General features: G+C 39.2%; 1 protein-coding gene across 1 annotated transcript in view; it reads right to left on the reverse strand.

Annotated features, from left to right (window-relative positions):
- DMD (dystrophin) overlaps positions 1-20,550 on the reverse strand; it is a 2,251,240-nt gene that overhangs the window by 79,694 nt on the left and 2,150,996 nt on the right. Inside the window, exons 65-67 of the mRNA XM_032756167.2 lie at positions 11,293-11,494; positions 8,371-8,456; positions 5,696-5,853 (exon numbers count right to left, since the gene is read on the reverse strand). Coding sequence (XP_032612058.2) covers positions 5,696-5,853; positions 8,371-8,456; positions 11,293-11,494 — 446 coding nt within the window. The remainder of the gene's footprint in view (positions 1-5,695; positions 5,854-8,370; positions 8,457-11,292; positions 11,495-20,550) is intronic.

Here is a 20,550-nt window from a genome sequence, read left to right on the forward strand (position 1 = left end):
GCTGTCCATGTTGGAGTGTAGTGACTATTCACAGGTGCAACTGTTGTGCATTACAGCCTTGAACTCCTGGGCCCAAGTGATCCTCCCACCTCAGCCTCCTGAAAAGCTGGTGCTACTGGTGCATGCTACCATGCATGGCAACAATAATTTATTGTATATTTCAAAGTAACTAAAAGAGTGGAATGGGAATGTTCCTAACAGAGAAATGATGAATGTTTGAGATGATGGACACCCCAATTACTCTGATTGTGTTACCCTACACATTGTACGCTTGTATCAAAATACCACATGTAACCCATAAATAAGTACTATTATGTGTCCATAATAATTAAAAATATTTTAAAACATACTTTTTTACCTGTTAAATGACTGGCAGTGCAGGTTTGTGAAATAATTCTTTGTGCTATGATGTTACAATGGCTACAATGTCACAAAGTAATACGAATTCTTCAGTTCCATTATAATCTCTTCTTACATTGATCTTATGGGACCACCATAGTATATATGGCCTGTCATTGACCAAAACGTCATTCTTCAGCACATGACTGTATAAAGTTTTCCCACCTAAAAGTGATATTTGGTTTTATTTGAAGATACACTAAACAGCTATGTTGGGATGAGAGTATTTTCAATAAAGATGTGTGTGTGTGCATGTACGTGTTTTGCAGTAGGGGTGTTTATTTATCTATCTCATTCTATTACAATCTAAAATTCATATAGGGGATCACATTGACACATGAACACTCTGTTATTTCAATCTAGTCTCCGAACTGGTTGAAGCCATAACATGATATAAATTGCATGATGTAGACTAGATTCATTGTGCCACTCTGGGCCTGTTTTCTCATCTGCAAAAGGAGAGGTGCAGAAAATCCTCAAGGTTCCTTCAGGCAGTCTATGTGACTCACTGCCAGGGCAGGCTTGGCCTTACTAAGGTCATAAAGATCAATCTAATCTCTCAACAGGGTTGTTTCCATGGAATATGAGAAAGGAACAAGCTGGCAACATATTAATTACAGCTGTATCTCTTAAACGAACTCGTTGCAAAACTTTACTTCTATCACTACCAAAATGAGTCAATTTCCCAGTAAATGTGTTGACTGCAATATGCTATTAATGTGGAAACATATCCTGTTGCCTCATTTAGTATCTACGAAGATACCACTGTCAAAGCCACAAATTTATAGTGACTATTCCTTTTTCATATCCGTGGATGTGACTTCATTTCCTGGCTTAATGGATAATTCCTTGGAAGACCTATAGTGATTTTTACATAAGCAAAATTTTTCATTTAGACCTGATAGGTGATTTCCTTTTCTAAGTGGTTAGTGGGGAGGGATATGAGAAAACCTTTAATAGATAATCCAGAGAGTGTGGCACATAAAAATGTACCTCTCTTCTTGCCACTACTGGGCCCTTGTCTGAATCAGAAGATTCAGTACCTTTCTAACTGTACCAACTTGAAACAAAGTAAGGTTTCCAGTTGGTGACAAGAAATCAAAGGAAATAAAATCTGCGATGCAAGGAATGCATGTGTAGGACAAACAAGTACTTTATTACCGTTTACCTCAGGCTGGTAGAAACAGCAGCCTTTGAGCACAAGCTTGCTGAAGGAGCCAGCCCAGCCTCATTCTCAAGGTCCTATACTTCAAACAAAGGGCAGAGGACATTTTCACTCCTGTTATCTTTCCCTACAGCAAACATTGTATTTTTATGCACATTGCACAATGAAAGGCAAGGTGATCGCCAGTGCACCTGGCCGAGGAAAAGCATGCCAGGGCCAGGACGTGGATTCCTAAGTATTTACAATGGATCCATTCAACCTGATTGCAAATTGCTAAAACGCTGAGAGGCTCCCCAAATCTAAGTAATGTAAGCCTCACCATACATATGGAATTTACTAGCATCTGATTAGAAATACTCAATTTGCCAGCACTTCAAACTCATTCCTCTTCCCCCTCAAGGTCCCCTGTCTTGTTATACCTTTTCTTATTCCATCCAGGACTCAGGAAAAGTAGCTGTTGTTTGGCCTCGGGAAGCTGGAGAGCAGAAGTATCAGAAACTACATATTTGGGAATGAGGTTGTAAACGTGGCGGTGGGCATACCGGGCTAGGAATCAAACCCTTCCACCAGCTGAGGGACTTTACGGGCACAGATAAATTATTCATCCACTTAAACAATAATAAAAGCAAAATCTCCCAAAGCCTGGCTATTCTGTTCCCCTCAAAGACTTGGTGAGGATTAAATGAGAGAATTCATGTGAACAAAGTTTTGTCAGTAGCAATGGTAACAATATTATTTATAAGCATAACAGGTACAAATGGTAAGGAGAAGCTGTTTCATGATAGTGAAAGCAAACTATGGGTGGTTATGAAACCAGATTAGGAAAGGTCTGTGAGTTACATGGAGGAATTAGGATTTGTTCAGTAGACAACAGAAAGATACTGACATTGTCAAGGACGGCATCATATGGCAAATGCTTTTCTCTAAAACTAGTACGAGGGCAGTAAGATCAATGCAAAGGACTGGAGTGTGAAGTGGAGGCTTGCTAGGAAGCCAGTGCAATGGTGAGAAGGCCTGGAAACAATGTAAGAATGGCAATGGAAAGCAATCAAACACAACATGTTTCTTTCCCTAAAAAAAGAGGCAGCACTTTACTAATTTTTTTTCTAATTATAAATGTTGAAAGAAGAAAACTCAGAAAATAAAAATAGTACAGAGAAAATCAAAAGCCACCTGTTACCACCATTCATATCTTGACTGATTTCCTCCCCAGTCTCATAGAAAACATTTCAAGGCTGGATGCCGTGGCTCACGCCTGTACTCCCAGCATTTTGGGAGGCTGAGGTGGGTGGACAGCTTGAGCCCAAGAGCTCGAGACCAGCCTAGGCAACATGGTGAGAGACCCTGTCTACACACACACACGCACAAACACACACACACACACACAAATCAAAAAATTGCCAGGTGTGGTGGTCCATGCCTGTAGTCCCAGCTACTCAGGAGGCTGAGGTGGGAGGATCACTTGAGCCCAGAGGTCGAGGCTGCAATGGGCTGTGATCGTGCCACTGCACTCCAGCCTGGGTGACGAAGTTAGACCCCTTCTGAAAACAAAACAAAACACGTTTCACATTTCAAAGAGCTTGGAGACTGGCTGGCCAACCAGGAGGCATTCAATAAATATGCAAGGATGGACTGAATTCAAAGCTTTGAGACTGAGAATACAGAGTTGTTATTACAGAGACAGAAATGTAACCAAACCAGAGACATGGGCTTAGGGGAGTAGGAGGTTATCAAGCAAAAGGATGCAGCAGGCAGAAATGGAATAGGTTGGTCTCCTGATAAGGGGGGCAGCCCAGGGAAAGCAGAGCTTCTGTTTGGCCACCGCTTATCCTGACAACCAAATCCAAGAGGGCCAGAGGCTGCAGTGAGGATGGTGGTGGCTTCCTGATGAATCAGTACTCGGGCAAGAAAACAAAGGCTCCAGCTGGCCCTGAATACAGCCTAGTTTACTTTGCAGCAGGGTCCATCACTGAGCCTTACCTTTAACCCAAGTCACAATACACACACATACGTTTATATATCCCTATATATGAACACGTGTGTGTGTTTCACTAGAACTCAAAAAGTAACTGAGACTTGACTAAAGGGGAAAAATGATTAGGACCTGTAATCCCAGCACTTTGGGAGGCCGAGGCAGGTTGATTGCCTGAGATCAGGAGTTTGAGCTCAGCCTGGCCAACATGGTGAAACCCTGTCTCTACAAAAAATTAGCCAGCCATGGTGGCAGGCACCCTGTAATCCCAGCTACTCGGGAGGCTGAGGCACGAGAATTGCTTGAACCAGGGAGGCGGAGGTTGCAGTGAACGAAGATTGCGCCATTGCACTCCAGCCTGGGCGACAGAGGGAGACTCCATCTCAAAAAGACACACAAACAAACAAAAAACACACAACCAAAAGATTAGGAAATAACTCACGTTTATGGCAAGTTGTTTTATAATTGGATTTTAAAAAATCAAAATGAATCTAGATTGCCTGTGGCCATTAATATTCACTGTATGGGTTACTTGTGTCTACATTTTGATGATTGATTGGATTGATCATCTGTCTGCATTTTGGAAGGTTTGGGTATGAGGAGGAAAAGACATTTATTTCTCCACATATATTTTACATTTACAACTAATTTGCCATAATTTTGGCAAAATAATTCAAACAGTATATCCCACTTTACATAAATGAACTTATTATGTGTGCATCTGGTAAATGTGTCCAACTAACTATTAAATAAATACTCAAACTGCTTTAAACACCTAAATATTCACAGTGTTCTGCCCAGGAAGCCTTCTATAGTTTCATCCTAGTCTGTGGTCAAAGACTTCAGATATAACCCAGTTAGTTCTACAGCTAGTTCCATTTTGTAAATCTCAGCCATTGTTAATAGAATTAGAATGGATTGAGAAACCCTACATAAGAAAAACAGCTCTTAGCACTTGAAAAAAAACAAAAACAAAAACAAAAACATAAGAACACTGTGAATAATGTGATACCGAAAGCATCTTACTCCTTCAATACTGATAGCGTTACAATTAGAACAACTTTTGAAGAAAGGCCACAAAAAATGTTTATATTATTTTGTCTGGCAATCACACGCCTGCGAATTAATCCTATAAAGAAAGCTTCAAAGATAAAAGCCAAATGATAAGGATGTTCATTGTAGCACTATCTACCTAATAAAAATTAGAGGCCAGGCGCGGTGGCTCACACCTGTAATCCGAGCACTCTGGGAGGCTGAAGCAGGTGGATCACCTGAGGTCAGGAGTTTGAGGCCAGCCTGGCCAACCTGGTGAAACCCTGTCTCTACTAAAAATACAAAAATTAGCTTGGGGTGGTGGGGGGGGCCTGTAATCCCAGCTACTCGGCAGGCTGAGGCAGGAGAATCACTTGAACCCGGGAGGTGGAGGTTGCAGTGAGCAGGGATCGCACCACTGCATTCCAGCCTGGGTGACAGAGCAAGACTCCAACTCAAAAAAGAAACAAAAAAAAGAGAAAAAAAATTAGAACAACATGAATGTCTATCAGTGGAGTGCTCAGGCATTTGGGAAGAAGAGGGTGTTTCTGGGGCACTAACTACGACAGAGAAGAAGCAATGGGACAGGATAGGAAAGAGAATGGACAAGAGTGTGTTCAGTTAGTGATGGACATTAGAGAGTATACACCTCTAGACTTTGGAGTAATAGGGGAATGTCAAAGCTACAAAGGACAGTTTTAAAAAAAAGGATAGCTGTGCTAACAATTTACCCACAGCCATTGAAAGGAGGCTATAATGATAGAATTAGAGAAAGGACTCAGAGACTGAGACTCGCCTACAAAGGCCATTTTCTTATATACATAGGATTTCTGCGGCTAGAGACTTATTTCCTCCCTTGCTGAACTTCTTCCCCTCCAGCACCTCAATAACTGTGGGGTCCCTGCTGCAGATGGAGATTTCTTTTCCTTCCTCAGCACTGTCTTCTTTCCCAAAACCTAGAGTTCCAGAAGCTGCTTACTACAGAGGTTCCAAATATCCCAAATCCCATGCCTACTGCCTACTGCCTACTGAAGAGCTAATATGAGAAACTGAAGCTCTGTGGGTTTTTTAATTAATTTCTAAAATATGAAAGAATAAATATGTTACCTAGAAGGTGAATAACTTACAAATTGGAAGCAGCTCCGGACACTTGGCTCAATGTTACTGCCCCCAAAGGATGCAACTTCACCCAACTGCCTTGGAATTTGGATAGAATCATGCAGAAGGAGGCCCAGCCTGCGCTGGTCACAAAATCCTGTTGAACTTGCCACTTGCTTGAAAAGGTCTACAAAGGAAGAAGAAAATTGCAACAGTCAAAACACAGCACCCATGGATGCCGGCAGAACCTGACGTCCAACTCAATTCTAGTAGCAATTCTCAAGAGCAGCCAATATTTCCACAGAGTGGGGTTACTTCTAATTTGTGCTAATCTGGATATTTATTATTTTTATGAATCAAGTTAATGATCACTGTATATATATGAAGTGTGATAACTTTTACATAAACTATGTCACTGCAAGAAGCGCAAGCTTACGTGTACCCTCGACACTTAAATTTCTTCTAAACCAGAACACAGTCCTTGGGAATTATTATATATAGGATGTAACTACATCAAAAAATAAGTGTTTTAGCATTGAGAGACATTGAGAGACATTGAGATTTAGCATTGAGAGACTGGCCCAAAGCACCACCCTCTTTGGACACCAGAGATTCAAAAATGTACCACAGTTGGGACTTCTTTATGGAGTCATAAGATCACTGAGCTTCTAGTCCACCATGTATGTGTTCCCACAGGATACTGTGCATAGTTTTGTTGTTGTTGTTGTTGTTGTTGTTTTTTGAGATGGAGTCTTGCTCTGTCGCCCAGGCTGGAGTGCAGTGGCGCCATCTCTGCTCACCGCAACCTCTGCCTCCCGGGTTCAAGCCATTCTCCTGCCTCAGCCTCCTGAGTAGCTGGGATTACAGGCACATGCCATCACACCCAGCTAATTTTTGTATTTTTAGTAGAGACGGGTTTCACCACGTTGGCTAGGCTGGGGTTTCACCACGATGGCGAGGCTGGTCTTGAACTCCTGACCTCAAGTGATCTGCCTACCTCGGCCTCCCTAAGTGCTGGGATTACAGGTGTGAGCTACTGCGCCTGGCTGCATATTTCTAATTAATAGCTCATATCATGTTATGCTGGCATTGATTTAATATGTGTCTATCTTTTTTGGCAGGAGAATTATATCCCCTTGAGGGAAGGAATCATATCTTAGTCAGTTGTGTGCCAGAAGTATCTAGAGTAGAATGGCAGTACCCGGTGGATAGTAGGTGCCCAATATATGTAACAGAATGAATGAACATACTGAATGCCTGCAATGTTATGTTTTGTTCTCAGATATAAAATTTTAATCATACCTTATATTCACCTAGAAGTTGCCCCTCAAAAAAAGTAAATCCAAGAAAGCTTTCTGTACCCATAAGCACACTTTAAACTCTAGGAAATTAAATGTTTTAACAAGATACCTAAGATGGCACTAAAAATTGAGATTGTACGCACAGCTTTTTATCTTCTCTCTGATATACATACCTAGATGTTTATTTTCAAAGTTACGAGTTACTTTCAAACATCTCATTTTGAATTTAATATTTTTGTTTCACCAACCTAAAAACATGTTCCCTCTTAGTAGTTATTTGAAACACCAGCTCAAAGCTTTCTCAATTATTCAATTGAATATTATATTTACAATGTGCTGTTACTATACCATATATACGGTAGCTCAAAACCTAACTTATTATAAGTAACTACAATATTTCAAGGAGAAAAGCACACAGATATCCCATCTCATCCAAGATACATTTTAAAATGGTTAACAAAAGCTGTTCAGTTATGTTTCTCTGGTTCTGAGGATGAGAAAACTCAAGTGGAAACTACATAAAAGTGAGAGCCAAAATGGTTTGTGTATTTTGTGGCTTACTCCTGAAGGAGAAATGCTCAGTAGGACACAGAGTGGCTTTTATCTCCTGCCTGTCCTGAAGCTTAGCACATCTCCTCACATGTGTGGCTAGGCCTTAGGGGAAGAGAGACAAGACAAGCTAGGCTGGGTTTATAATTCCTACTGAAAAGATTGCTTTTAAGCATTTCAAGGGGAAAACCAAGTGCAGCCTTTCACAATATGAATGGATGGTCACTTGGTCATCTGAACCATCACTCCTCTAGCATTTGCTTTTAATTTGGTTTTACAATTTTTAAGAAGAAGAACCCAATGCGTAAGCAAAAGGAAATTCTGTAGGGTGGTACCTATCTACTCTTTAAGAAACAGCAAGCTATCTGTCTCTCAAATAATAAAATGTTAGTCACGTCACGGAATTGGATGTGTCAGTACAACTTGCAGTAAGATGATTATAAAATAAACAATGTTTCTTGAACATGAATGTCACATGGTATTCTTTAAATAAGAACCCAAAGACTAGACAAGTGCAGGGATTAAATCTTCACACTTATTTTTCCGACTTAGAGAAAGAGGTTAGAAAATCAGACTTTATCCCCTAGGAACATGTGTTTTATTCAGACACAGTCAATGTAATGTAAAATAATACTTGGACTGGAAAAGCTAATCCTCATTCTCTACTTAAATGCCTGCAATTTAATGTTTGACAAGGAATGGCACAAACCAAATTTTATGACACTCTAAAAGCAGTTCCACATCTTACATGAGGAACCTGCTGTCAAATAAGAACAGTCCGTCATTTCCCATCTAGAACTAGGGTAATTAGCCAACATTAATAAAAGAATACAGCGTTAGTATACACGACTTACATCTGTACTTGTCTTCCAAATGTGCTTTACACAGGGAAATGATGCCAGTTTTAAAAGATAGAACACGGATCCTCCCTGTTCGTCCCCTGTTATGAAGAATCAAACCAGAAAACAATTACTGACACTTTCCTAGAGGGTAAACACTTCTAGTTAAGAATAAAGCCTTGAAAAGGAAAAATAAAAGAGTAAAGTACTCAATGATGTGTGAACTCTATTGACCACTGTTTTATTAAGATTGTTTTGAACTTTTCCAAATTCATTATCTCTTTGACTGATGACCTACAATGCAATGAAAATTCAACCAACTTGACCACTGAATGTCTACCAAGTTTCAATTCCTAAAAACCCTTATTTGAACTGCAAAAGTTCTACATAAATTAAGAAAAAAAAATTCTATTCACCCATGGAAAGCCACCTTGGTTGAAGTTGGTAAGCAGAAGAATTACTACTCTTCACCAATCTACTTTGGTTACTAAAGCAAATTACCTACTTTGGTCATTGAAGCCAAAAAAAATTACCAGCAACTAACTGCTCAGCCCTCTTAAACGCTCAGATCTTCATCAGATTGCCCCTTATTGAAAGAAAATTAATTACTTCAGGCCACATAACCCATAATATACAATATAAATGTTTATCTCTGTAAGAAAAATATCATACTCTATTCAACAACATTCAAATACATGATCTCAAAAATAAATTTATAAATAACCTGTTGCTTTATAAATGTTTTAATATGGATTGCTTTTATTTCACTTTGCATATAGAAAACTGAAATAAAGCATTCCACATAACAAATTTATTAATAAGCTAATTTTATCCGTGGGAAAAAAAAGGAAAAACAAGAATGAAAAGTTTTCCATTTTGTAGAAAATGTCTTTCAAGACATGGAATCAATGTAAATGCCCATCAATGACAAATTAGATAAAGAAAATATGGTACATATACACCATGGAATACCATGCAGCTATAAAAAAGAATGAGATCATGTCTTTTGAACACGGATTAGCTGGAGGCTATTATCCTTAGCAAACTAATGCAGAAACAGAAAAGTAAATACTGCATGTTCTCACTTATAAGTGGAAGCTTAATGATGAGAACTCACGAACACAAAGAAGGGAACAACAGATACTGGGGTCTTGAGGGTGGAGGGTGGGAGGAGGGAGAGGAGCAGAAAAGACAACTATTGGGTACTGCACTTAACCCATTTATGCTGGAGGTTGCAAATTACTTTTTGTGAAAATCAGACCTTGGTGATGACCTTGAGCATTAGGATATGAATAATTCCCACAAGCTTAGTGTTCCAATAATGGAACACTAGGCATAAATGGGTTAATACCTGAGTGATGAAATAATCTGTACAACAAATCCCCGTGACACGAGTTTACCTATGTAACAGACCTTCACATAATACCCCAAAACCTAAAATTAAAGTTAAAAAAATGTCTTTCAATAGTTTTTTGGCTTCTTATTTTATTACAGAAAGCTACTGGCCCTTAGATATTGGTAAAAAGAAAAAGGAGAAAATATTTTAGAATAATTCGCCCATTAGCACTTCAAAATCACAAAGTATAGGTCCCAACTGTGGTTATTTTCGGTGAACAATATGCTCAACTTTCAGCTACTACAATTTATTAAATCCCTCAATCAAAAAGAAAGCCTGGGCACTAATGGACTAACCAAATTCCTATCATTGGAAAATTTTCTTATCTTTTTCCCTCTTAAGAGGTAGATCAAAATTTAACAAATCCACTTCATAGAGCAACTCAGGTCTTCAAGGAGTTAAAATTGTCACCAAAGAATTTTCAGTCAGGTAGAAGGAAGTTATATATTCAGAATGCATTCACATGTCATCTGCAAAGAAAACAGTGCCAAAATATATTTGAGGGGCAACCGGAATACAAACTCTTATCAAAACTAATGTAAATGTAGTTCACAATTGAAATCCGACATGTTCAAGGACTTGGTAGATAACTATGATGAATGTAATGGTCAGGTGGTCCTGAAATTTTAAAAAGCAATACCTTATCGAAATAAGAAAGAAAAAAGGTATAAATTTTAGTTAAAAAGGTGGTAGAAGTCTACAACAAAGGTAAAAGGCAAAATAGTTGTTATGTAACTCTTTTCAGAAAACCTTCCCAGATTTCCAAATGGGAATATGTTCTTGATTGGTGAAATGAGGCATGTAATAATTTTGAGATCTAAGAAGAATTTAGGCAAAATTAAGACCAATTCCTTCTGCTCCCTTCTTCAATTGTCTTCATTAAGCTCAAGAAAAAAAAAATAATCAGAACTGGGGATATCTCCCGTGTGCAATCCAAAACAAACAAACAATTGTTCTCTAAGAGAGAGTGATGAATGCAGGCGCTAAACTGAAACTTCATAAAATCTTATTAAAAAACAAAATAAAACGAAAAATGTTCTCAGTTTGAGGAGCTAAGTTTGCTGTATTAAGGGCTTGTTTTCATTTTGTTTGGCCTATCAATTCATAATCTTCTGCAAAAGTGTCCTAAGTATCAGCTAAGACCATTCTGATCTGGAGACAGGTGTGCCAGTATCTCCAGGAGCACAGCCATGGCCGCCAGTGAGAGGGAGTCACCCCTGAAGTGCATGGAAGAATTCCAAAATCCATGGGCGAGAAAGGGAAAGAACCAAGGGCTCTATGTTGACACATTCCACTATTTGAAAAATGAGTATCTCAGGGTTTTGTTTGTTTTCTAATCTGAGAGCAATCTACGTTCTGGCTCTTAACTCCCAGTTTATCAAAATATTTTTCAAGTCATAAACGCAAAAATGATTTATCACAGGAACAGCATTAGGTCCACAGCTTCTAGGGCCCTGTTGTAATGCTAATTACACTGTCACCATTCTGTACGCTAAGCCTCCTGTGACAGAGCCCGGGAAATAAAAACGTGCCATACGTACGTATCATAAACATTCAGCAGCCAGTTCAGACACATATCCACGCAGAGAGGGACGTTGACCAAATTGTTGTGCTCTTGCTCCAGGCGGTCATAAATAGTGGTCAAACAATTAATAATCTGCAGGATATCCATGGGCTGGTCATTTTGCTTGAGGTTGTGCTGGTCCAAGGCATCACATGCAGCTGACAGGCTCAAGAGATCCACTGCAAAAACAAATAAAATCACAAATGATTCAAAGAGTAAAACCTTCCTTTCAGTGTCCTTTTTCCTTTGAGAATCCTAGCTAGGACTCTCTCATACCCTTTAATAAACACCAAACGTGAACCACACTCTCTTTGAAAGGTGTTTTATTTTTATGCCTCGACTCTAAGTTGATGAGTTTGATCAGTATTCAGGATGTGAAGTTGTTCTTAAATCTCACTGGCACTGGGTGAAGATACGGGCAAAGATATAATTCCCATCCTTGGATTACTGGGGAATATCTGAGAGTTAAGGGGACCTATCCTGTTCTACATAAACAGAGTCAATTTTCACCTGAATAAGAAAAAAAATGTTTTAGCAGAAATTTTTAAAGAGATCCGAGAATACTTTCTTGTATTAGTATTAGAGAAGATCTGTTAGATTAATCTGTATGGCTAAGGTTGTGTAAACTCTATTTCTAGCTATGCATTTATAATAATTACGTGCTTTTCTCCTTGAAATATCAGTCACCTCAGCATCTCTCTGCTACCCTAATATTAGGTGAAAAAAATACTCTCCACTAAAATTTTCTATAGGCAAACTAAAGTAATTGTATAATCTATCCAGTTTTCAGACCTGAGGCTCGCTTATTTCTCCTTTCACCTTCAAATTGTATTTTATAATACGCTTTCCAAGTCCTCTAAGAACTTTATAAGGCTGAGGGAGGAAAATTCCCTTGATCTGAGGAGGTATTTAATCTTATGCTGGGGACAAATATTTAACAAAAGTGAAACTTCAACCTTGTCCAACATCAGCAACTCACAAGCTTTATTCCCAGGTGTCATGAAAAGATGCATTTGTCTAAAGCCAATTTATTAGCCAAACTAGAAACACAACAACATTGCTTATACGCCTAAGCTCTGGTTGGAATTCTCAGTCCTTTGAGACAAGGAATCAATGCTAATTAAGTAAATCTCTCACGCATCTAGGGGGAAGGGGCAATTCAATTATAAATGTAGTTCACATAAATACAGGTAAATTCCGCCCAGTAAACAGCTTTCCCAGTAATAAAGAAATGCAAACTTAAGGCTCTAGTACATTTTACAAGTTATTTGTGGCCAGTTCAAATTAAATATTAAGAAAAAAAAACAAAAATAGTGGTTAATACCTATGTAGGTTTGTGCAAAAATACGTTTGCACCCACATCGCACACATTTTTCTCTTTTAAAAAAAGGAAAACAAAATCCTGGAGTTTCCCCAGAAGCATGAAACAGACATGGTGGTGGAAGCAGGAGTCTGCACTCCTCCCTTGGAAGGGAGGGCCCCTCTGTTTTTGTTCTGAAATACTCTAAAGATAGAGAAATTACCCTTTTCATGGAAGCTGAGACTTTGTTTCAAGTGGGAGGAAGGAAGATAACTTGGGAGACTGATCTGAGGAGTCAAGTGAGAAAAATAATAAAGAATTTTAAAAAGCAATGCAAGGAGGCAGGAGGACGGGAGGACGTGAGGACGTGAGGACGGAATGGCTGAAAGAGGACTGCGTGGGAGGCTGGAGAGAGGTCCAGAGACAAAAGACGCAAACTTTTATTCTCTCTCTCTTCTGTGTGCTTGTTTTCCTCAGAGGGCACATACTCAAGTGCACGTAGTAGGAACACTTAGAAACACAGTATACCAGCTCCATTACTGGAAGAGAGGAATGGATTTCTTCCAAACACCAATATTCCCAACATGTTTCCTTATATACTGAAGGAAGCTATGGGTGGTTTGAAGTTTTCCAATTATTTTCTTTTTTGTTACTCTGCTTTAGTCATCATAAATATTTTGCCTCTGATCTAGGCATTTAAGAAGTAACTAGTGAGAATTTTTAGAATCACTTTTGTATTAAGAGTCTTATTTAGCCGTGTGATGGAAACGAACAAAGAGAAAAACTGCATGAATTTCATTTTATTGGGCCTGCTCTTATCTCTGTACAGGTGAATGGGTAACACATAGAACAGCAAATGTTGAGTATAAATAGCTTCAGAGGGGAGCAAAGCAATTACTCTGAAATTACAGGAGCAGAAGATGACACAGTTAGGAGAGAAATACTGTGCAGTGTGCTCTGCTAAAACTGGATGTGGTTAAACACAAGAACAATTCATCACAGAAGACTGAAGAGCACATTTCTCTAAACAAACATGTCAAACAGAATTCAACTTTCATGGAGCTATTCTGAAAAGAATTCTATTTAGGTATACACAATCCATGCTATGGACCTGAAAAGGAGGTGAGAATATCAATAGGGACAATTTAATTGCCATGCATATGCTTTTCAAAATGAGCATCTTAGAGAACACACGTAGACTTTTTGATGAAACATTAAATGTAATGATTAGCTCTTTCTAGGACCCTCAATAAGCAACCAGCAGATACAGTTGTGTGAAATCATTTTTTCCTTAAGCTAGGAATTTCCATTAAATATATATTTTATATATATATATGTGTGTGTGTGTGTGTGTGTGTGTGTTTGTCTGTATATTCACTAGTAGATATATCTTTAAAGCTATATAAAAACCCAAGTATTCTAATACATCCTCACTTTCTAAATTATGTTTACAGTAGAGGATGCTATAGGCTTTGAAGCCATTGAAGAACAGGGACCATGTGGTGGTACCCTATGCATGAGGGCTATGGGGGTGAGAGAGGGTGGGGACAGGATAAAAATGGCTGACTCTCCAGGATCCTCTTTGCTGTGCAGAAAAAGCAGACAGTGGTGGTTGCGGGGCGGCGAGCAGGCAGGACTTCAGCACAGGGATCCCACTAATGGTTCCTGAGGCTCTGGTTGTGCCTAATCATCTTCTCAACTTTCTATCTTCAAAAGCCAATTCTTTTCCTTTCTATGTATGCCACAGTAGCTAACTCTTGCTATTCCTTTCTATGTAAGACAGATTTTTTTTGTCTTTTACAGAGTGATAGACTCTTAGAGCCAGAAGTTTGCTTTAAAATCATTTTGCAGTTGAGACAACTGAGACCAGAGATATGGAGACTTGCTCTGGGTGTTATGGCAGGATATCTAGGTTTTCTGATTTCTCATGGAGGTACATATTGTAAGGGGGAAAAGTGGGTGGCAGAAGGTGTCCTTACTGACTTTACAGAAAAGGAAAACCATTCTGCATTCCATGCTAATGACAACAGTAGGATAAAATAGAAGCACCAAAAAGTTGGTTAGTGGAGAACAAAAAAGTCTCATGGTGCCTATATAACCCCAAGTTCATCCTATAGGTCAACCTGGATATGTTATGTTGACGTATAAATTATCCTGTGATCTAATCAGCACAGAAACAGAAAGAGGTGAGTAATGGTGGAAGAACTGCTGTATGTTTGCTGATTTTTCTTGGCTAGGCATGCCATTCTACAGGCAGCTTACGCTTATGGCTGAAGGACCTCCCAAGCAAATCTTTGCACTTCAAGAAAGTCAATGCACTTTGATGTACTTGTCTGTGCAGTAAGGGTTAATTCCAGAGAGGCTAGAGTTGGCATAAGATGCCTTGCTAAAATATCTACACAGTGCAGAGCCCTGGTCAAAGCACTTGCTTTTCAAAGTGACTTACTGTGTTGAAGTGTAGCCATGGGTTGCAGGTTATCACCATTGTTTATTGCTAACAATAATATTGACCATTTTTACCCGAGCACAGTGAGACCAATGGAAGCCACTGAGTTTGAGGCTGGTTACATAGGAACAGTATGCCTAGGTTACCCACGGGATATAAGAAACCCTGGCTGAAACTCCAATTTGTGCTCCCTGGTTTCCAAGGTGTTTTGTGCTCACATCAGTAGCTCTTGTTCCAAGAGAGAAAATGCATCTTGGTGTGGCTCTTGTAGACAGAGGGCAATTATAGCTTGTACCTGTCCTCTCTGGACCCTATGCTATGAGGCAGGCTGTGGCTGTGACACTTATTCTGGTTTTAATGTTGTGGGTATATTGCATCCTTTTTCTGCAAAGAACTCTAGATTCGTAAACACTCTCATTTGGTTTCTGTGAGTCCTCTTTAGCAATTGAACCCTGTTTAACTTCCACTGTCAGGGCAGTGAGTGTCAGAAGCAAGATTGTTTAGAACACCTCTAACTCATTCTTAGCTAAAAGTATGACTGAGGCATTATTTAGAAAGAAAAAAAGATGATTCTGATAAAAGGAATGAAAAAGAACCTTTGAAGTTGCTCAACAAGCTACGCTTGGTTGAAAGTAACACAGGCTTTGAAATTGGTTACTGATGATATAACTTTCCAGTGGAATCTGGAAGTGAGAGAACTTGAACCTAAGGAGCTAACAAAATGGATTAGGAGGCAATTGCAAACTGATGGCAAGGCTGCTAAAAAAAATCCAATTCCTTGGCTGGGTTGGCAAAAGCTAATGTAAGTTCAGAATTTCTTTCCACTGGGCTTCACCCTCTCTGGCCTGCAGGTGGAGTCCCAACCAAAAAGCCGAAGCAACTATCATTTTTGAGAAATGGGCTACATCTGTGAGACCAATTACAATTAAAAAGATAATTCAAGTGGGGCACTTACAGGTACTCCCTATGTCACTACAGTTTTCTTTTTTGGTGCCAGACCTAGTAGTCCCTGAACTGGGGCTACAATTAAGAGTTTCAAAGGCTGGTAATATTCCAAAATAAGATACTATGGCTATTAGGTGGTACTTAAGCACAAGAATTCCACAAGGATCAATGGAATGGATTACTCTTTCCTTGTGCCTTGCCTAATTGAAGCTATCACACAACCCCATCATAGGTTGAAAATATCTTAAGTCACAAATGCATTTGATACACCTAACTAAGTGAAACTCACAGCTTAGCCTAGCCTACCTTCAATGTGCTCCCAACACTTACATCAGCCTACAGCTGGGCAAAATTGTCTAGCAACGCCTTACACAGTAAAGTGTCAGTTGTTTAGCCTCGTGATCTTGTGGCTGACTGGGAGCTGAGGTTCAGTGCTGCTGCCCAGCAAGGGGAGAGAGTATCATACCACATATTACTAGCCTGGGAAAAGATCAAAATTCAAATCTAGAAGTACAGTTTCTATTGAATGCATATCACTTTGCACAAAAAATTGTTAAGTTGAAACTTCACAAGTTGGGGACTGTCTGCATCATGTGTCTGTGTGTGTGTAGCTGGGGAAGAAAGAGGTTTGGCTTAAAATTAATGATAAAAGGAAAAAGGTGAGATTGCTGCAAGGGGAAGGAAAGCACCAAAGATACTTTTTTCTTTTTTTTTTGAGATGGAGTCTTGCTCTGTCACCCAGGCTGGAGTACAGTGGCACGATCTCAGCTCACTGCAAGCTCTGCCTCCCAGGTTCATGCCATTCTCCTGCCTCAGACTCCCGAGTAGCTGGGAGTACAGTTGCTCGCCACCACGCCTGACTAATTTTTTGTATTTTCAGTAGAGATGGAGTTTAACCGTGTTAGCCAGGATGGTCTCGAACTCCTGACCTCGGGATCTGCCTGCCTAGGCCTCCTAAAGTGCTGGGATTACAGGCGTGAGCCACCGAGCCCAGCCGATACTTTTTTTTTTTTTTTAAAGGGAAAACCTAATATAATGTTGCTGCCTAGGGAGAGGTTTAAAATAAGAGAATAATATGCTCCCTTAGCTTAGACTCGGATGCCTCTTGGGGTGGAGGACTCTGCTAAAACCTCCTCCTCCTTGAAGAAGCCAAGATGTGAGTGGGAGAGTCAGCCAACCTATCCAACACACTGGATAATGAGATGGGAGTTCTAACTGTGACTACAACACCATGGAGCAATGTTAATGTGGCTTTTGGTTAGTATTCGTTAATGTCTTTTGGTTCTTCTTTCACAGGACATATCTGTTGTTAATCATCTGTGTCAGGAAATACCCTGAGGGAATATTTACCCAGTCAAATCTGAAGAACAATGATTTATAACAATCTCAATGAACATTGTGTGGTCATTAATTGTGATGATGAAGGTTTAACAAAGGTATTGGGCATGTGATAGAAGGCTTACGTGCTGTATGTTTCATCTGTCATAACATTATGTGTTTAAAAAAATAGCTATTTGCCCCATTACTCCGTGTGGAAAGCCATTAGTGGGTGGAGGGACAATTGGGACAGCTTGAATCAGTGACAGATATTTAAGTTGAATTTGGTGGGCCTACTTTCCTGAGACTGAAAAGCTAGAAATTTGATATGGATGGCTACAGAAATTTCTGTGACATACCCAAACCAAAGTCCTTTTAGGAGTGACTACTATTCATATGATTTTAGCCTAGTCACATTTTTGTGTCTCATGTGTATTTCCCATTAAAGATGTTATTTCTCAATGGCAACATGTCTGGTGGACCAAAGGGCATGAATCCACTTGAAATAAAAGAAACGGGAGAATTAGGAACTGGGCTAGAGATACCTGGCCAGGTAGAATTTGCTTTGAATGAGAAATGATAAACTGATGAAAAAGACTTCCTAGTGCAAGAAGGGCACTTCAAGGGCATCCAATTCCAGGAGGAAGGATAGGGATGGCAAGCTGCCAAGGTTGATAGCTGGAGAATGGAACCAATAATTACTAGAAAACGGAACCTACTAGGTGTTCTTTAACCTCTTTAGCATCAAGACTGAGAGAAAACCATTCTTTCCCTAGTGGGTAACAGCTAAACAAGATTACAGTATTTCCCCTGGGAGATAGATGGGTCATGTTATGAGACCTCTCTTGGGCACTAGTATCTGTCAAACCATATAAACTGAGAAAATTAGTTTGGCTATGTCCTCAATATGTCTTAAACTCAGAACTAACAGAGACATGGCCTCTAACCTATGTGAAAAATAATACATGGTATATAGAAAAGGTAGATTTTTGTAGGAGAGTGGCAAAATAATTACACTGGCCTCTCGAGACCCCCTTGCTGTGGAGGCAGCCTATGGCTGTGGATCCATATCCTGACAGTAACGCTGTTGTAATTGTAGCCTTTTCTGGCAATAGAGCATGCATTTGTAAGCTATGTTATTGTGGGTCCTGAGAGTCTTCTTTAGCAACTGAAGCCTGTCTAATGTCACCCTTAGTGCACTATCAAAAGGTGAGGTGCATTTACAGAGGAGGCGGTGCATTTTTCACCTGGTTTGTCATGGTGAGGGCGAGTCCAGAAACTGTGACTATTCACCCAACTCCAGCCTGTACCAAATCTCTATAATGTGTGCTTTAGTTGCTGAATAGAAGCAAATTGTTCTCTATTTCTTATTGTTTGCAGAACACTTATCAACTGCAGTATATTTAGCCCTATGGTTTGGGCTCTCTCCAACCCACCACACATTAATAAACTAAATACACTTGCTTTGTTAAGTGCGTTTTTATTTCTGCTCTTACAAGTTGGCTATCTTTTTAATTTTAGAAGCCACACACCTATGGAATGTCATCAGAACTACAAAGGGAGAAAGAAAATGCTTAAATTACCTTCTTCATAACTTTCAATGTAGTATCAGCTATATGAAACAGTTTATAAATCCTTCTTACCAAGATTTTATCTTCGTTCCTGCTTTTCTATCAAGTTTAATTTTCATTCACAATGTGTTGAGAGGCATTAAGGAGTCATGCAATACTTAACTGATTACAAACTGGGGACATTATAGGCCAACGGTGATGCTCTCCACTTAAATAGTGAATTCTCTATAGTGGATACAATTGTGTTATTTGGCTTTCTGCAATACGGAAACATTGACAGGGAAGTGAAAAAAAAATAAGATCAAGTGCTTAATAGAGGTGGAAGTGCATATTTCCAAGGCATCTGTAATTCAAACTCTTCATTGGCATCAGGAAATCACTGAGATAACATCATTAATTTTCCTTACAGTTAGAGTTGGTAGAAGCGGCCTTTGGTAGGGAAAGCTAGCCAGGGCAAGTTTTATTTGCCTGTACCGCAGACAATAGCTCTTTATCATGGCTTTGCAGGCTTAGAAATGATAAAAGCCTGGGAGCTAAATCTAAGCAAATATAAAATTAAGAGAAAATTCTTAAATCATATATTGAAAGTAAGTAACGTGACCACACATATGTTCAATAAAAGGATGGGGTGAACTCTTCATTCTAAAGTCTTACTATATATGGCACCCTCCTAGCATTAATGAGAATTCAATACTTAATTTAGATAAACGCACCTTAATTTTGGCATACTTGAAATTTTTTCACATATTAGAAAAGCCACGCTCAGAAAGGAAATGCAGAGAATTTCAAATTGATTTAAAAGTGAAAATTTAAAGAAATTATTCTACATTCGGAGCTTACCTTTATTACAAGGTTATCACCTCAAATGGACAAAATTTTGTATATTACAAAATTCCCCCATTTCCCCAATGTTTATCGGAAATTGTAAGTTGAAATGACAGACAATAAAACACATACGTGAATGGAATTATTTTTTGAACAGGAAAATCGAATAATGCCTAAATCCAGGGTGAAAATGGACATTACAGAAAGGAACAGTCATTATAAGGTTTTCCATCTGATCTATTTCTGGTTTTTTTTTTTTTTCATAGTATAAACTGGAATAACTGGTTATCTTTTGAACTTTTAGGATCTCACAGGAATATTCTATAGCACTTCATAATAACCAGTGCCTAATTACTCCTTTATTAAAGGAAAGTAGTAGCTCTGGGATGGGGCAGGGGCAGGAGAAGAAAAAGAGGCAAGAAAACTTTCTCTATTCAGCCCCCTGACTCGATCCCATCCCAAACTACATTTTCCCAGCTATGATGTATTAACAGGTCCTAAGGAAATCCTCAACCTGGAAAGCCCTTTAAACACCAGTTAAACTTGGCAGCTATATAGCTGAAAAATGATAACTTCAGGCTATAAGGAAATGGAAGCCTTGGTTTACTTTCATTCATGCATTCATTTCATGAAAACATACTGAACCATGCTGTGTGCCAGGTTTTGTGCTAAGCACTGGGGATACCAAGATGAAGGGAAAAAGCCTAGTCTCTCTTTCCAAATAATTCCACTTCTAAGGCATTTCTTCTCTCTCTCTGTGTAAGAACCATATGCCAAATGACTCCTTGACTATCTTATTGCTAGCCTCTGCAGATCCTCCGGTTGAACCCC

This window comes from Hylobates moloch, unplaced genomic scaffold (genome assembly GCF_009828535.3).
Source record: "Hylobates moloch isolate HMO894 unplaced genomic scaffold, HMol_V3 SCAFFOLD_7, whole genome shotgun sequence".
NCBI classification, from domain to species: domain Eukaryota; kingdom Metazoa; phylum Chordata; class Mammalia; order Primates; family Hylobatidae; genus Hylobates; species Hylobates moloch.